General features: G+C 37.3%; 1 protein-coding gene across 1 annotated transcript in view; it reads right to left on the bottom strand.

Moving 5' to 3' along the window:
* The window catches only part of LOC101847973 (prosaposin), a gene marked incomplete at its 3' end in the record, with an annotated part of 27259 nt that overhangs the window by 22489 nt on the left and 3737 nt on the right, over positions 1 to 1033 (bottom strand). Inside the window, 1 exon segment of the mRNA XM_013085188.1 lies at positions 836 to 928. Coding sequence (XP_012940642.1) covers positions 836 to 928 — 93 coding nt within the window.

Here is a 1033-nt window from a genome sequence, read left to right as displayed (position 1 = left end):
GAGAGAGAGAGACAGACAGACAGAGAGAGAGACAGAGAGACAGAGAGACAGAGAGAGAGAGAGACAGAGAGAGAGAAATAGAGAGAGAGAGACAAGAAGATATCATCATCACATAAATATATACATATCATATAACACTGTGTTAAACAATAGAACACTGTGTTAAACGTCCCTCTCTGTCTAAGATAGCTACTTTTCTCCTGTCTTAGACAATATGTGAGGCAGCGTGGTGGAATCAGGCTCTCGTCAAAATAATCCAAGAGACGAAACTTGCATTTTTCTGCAGGTTTGTGAATTTTTATCAAATTTTTGTTTTTTGGCTCAACACCTTTCATGCCCATTAAAGAACTCATTTCTGTGTGGATTTTTCTGAAAAGCGTTGATTAAAGACACAAAAATGACATTTTTTAAGTTACCACGGACTCTTGAGCTAAGGAAATAGTTAATCTTTGGCGGCCATTTTCTCTCTAATTTTACTTCTGAAAACAGGTGACCCCCACTTCCTTCTTTCGCAAATATCTCAACTTGTATTCAAGATAAATGAATTTTTTTTCATCCAAATAAAGACAAGTGAAAAAGCTTTAAGATGATACCAATAACTCTACATGCCCAGAAAGGGAAGAGAGCCTGATTCCACCACGTTGCCTCACATTTGGACAGTACGGTATTGGTTACACTCATTATCCCACTTCAAAAGGACGTGAATCTTTATCTTGAAGACATTGCGCTAAAACAGTCAAAAGGAGCCCTACTGATCCACGATTACTCGACATTTCGACATAAATTTGCTTTTCCAATCACTGAAAATAGAGCTGAATCACCAACGATCACGTACCTGGAAATTTTTCTGGGCTAGTAAATTCTTGACCTGGCCCATGATGGCTTTGCAAGTTTTGCACGAAGCATCGGAAGGACCATCAAGATATTGCTGTGGACGGGGGAACAATAAGGCGGGAAATGGGAAGGGAACAAGAATAATAATAATAATAATAATAATAATAATAATGATAATAATAATAATAATAATAATGAT

This window comes from Aplysia californica, unplaced genomic scaffold (genome assembly GCF_000002075.1).
Source record: "Aplysia californica isolate F4 #8 unplaced genomic scaffold, AplCal3.0 scaffold00353, whole genome shotgun sequence".
NCBI classification, from domain to species: Eukaryota; Metazoa; Mollusca; class Gastropoda; order Aplysiida; family Aplysiidae; genus Aplysia; species Aplysia californica.
Note: the sequence above shows the minus strand (reverse complement) of the source record. Positions and strands in the feature narration are given on the sequence as shown.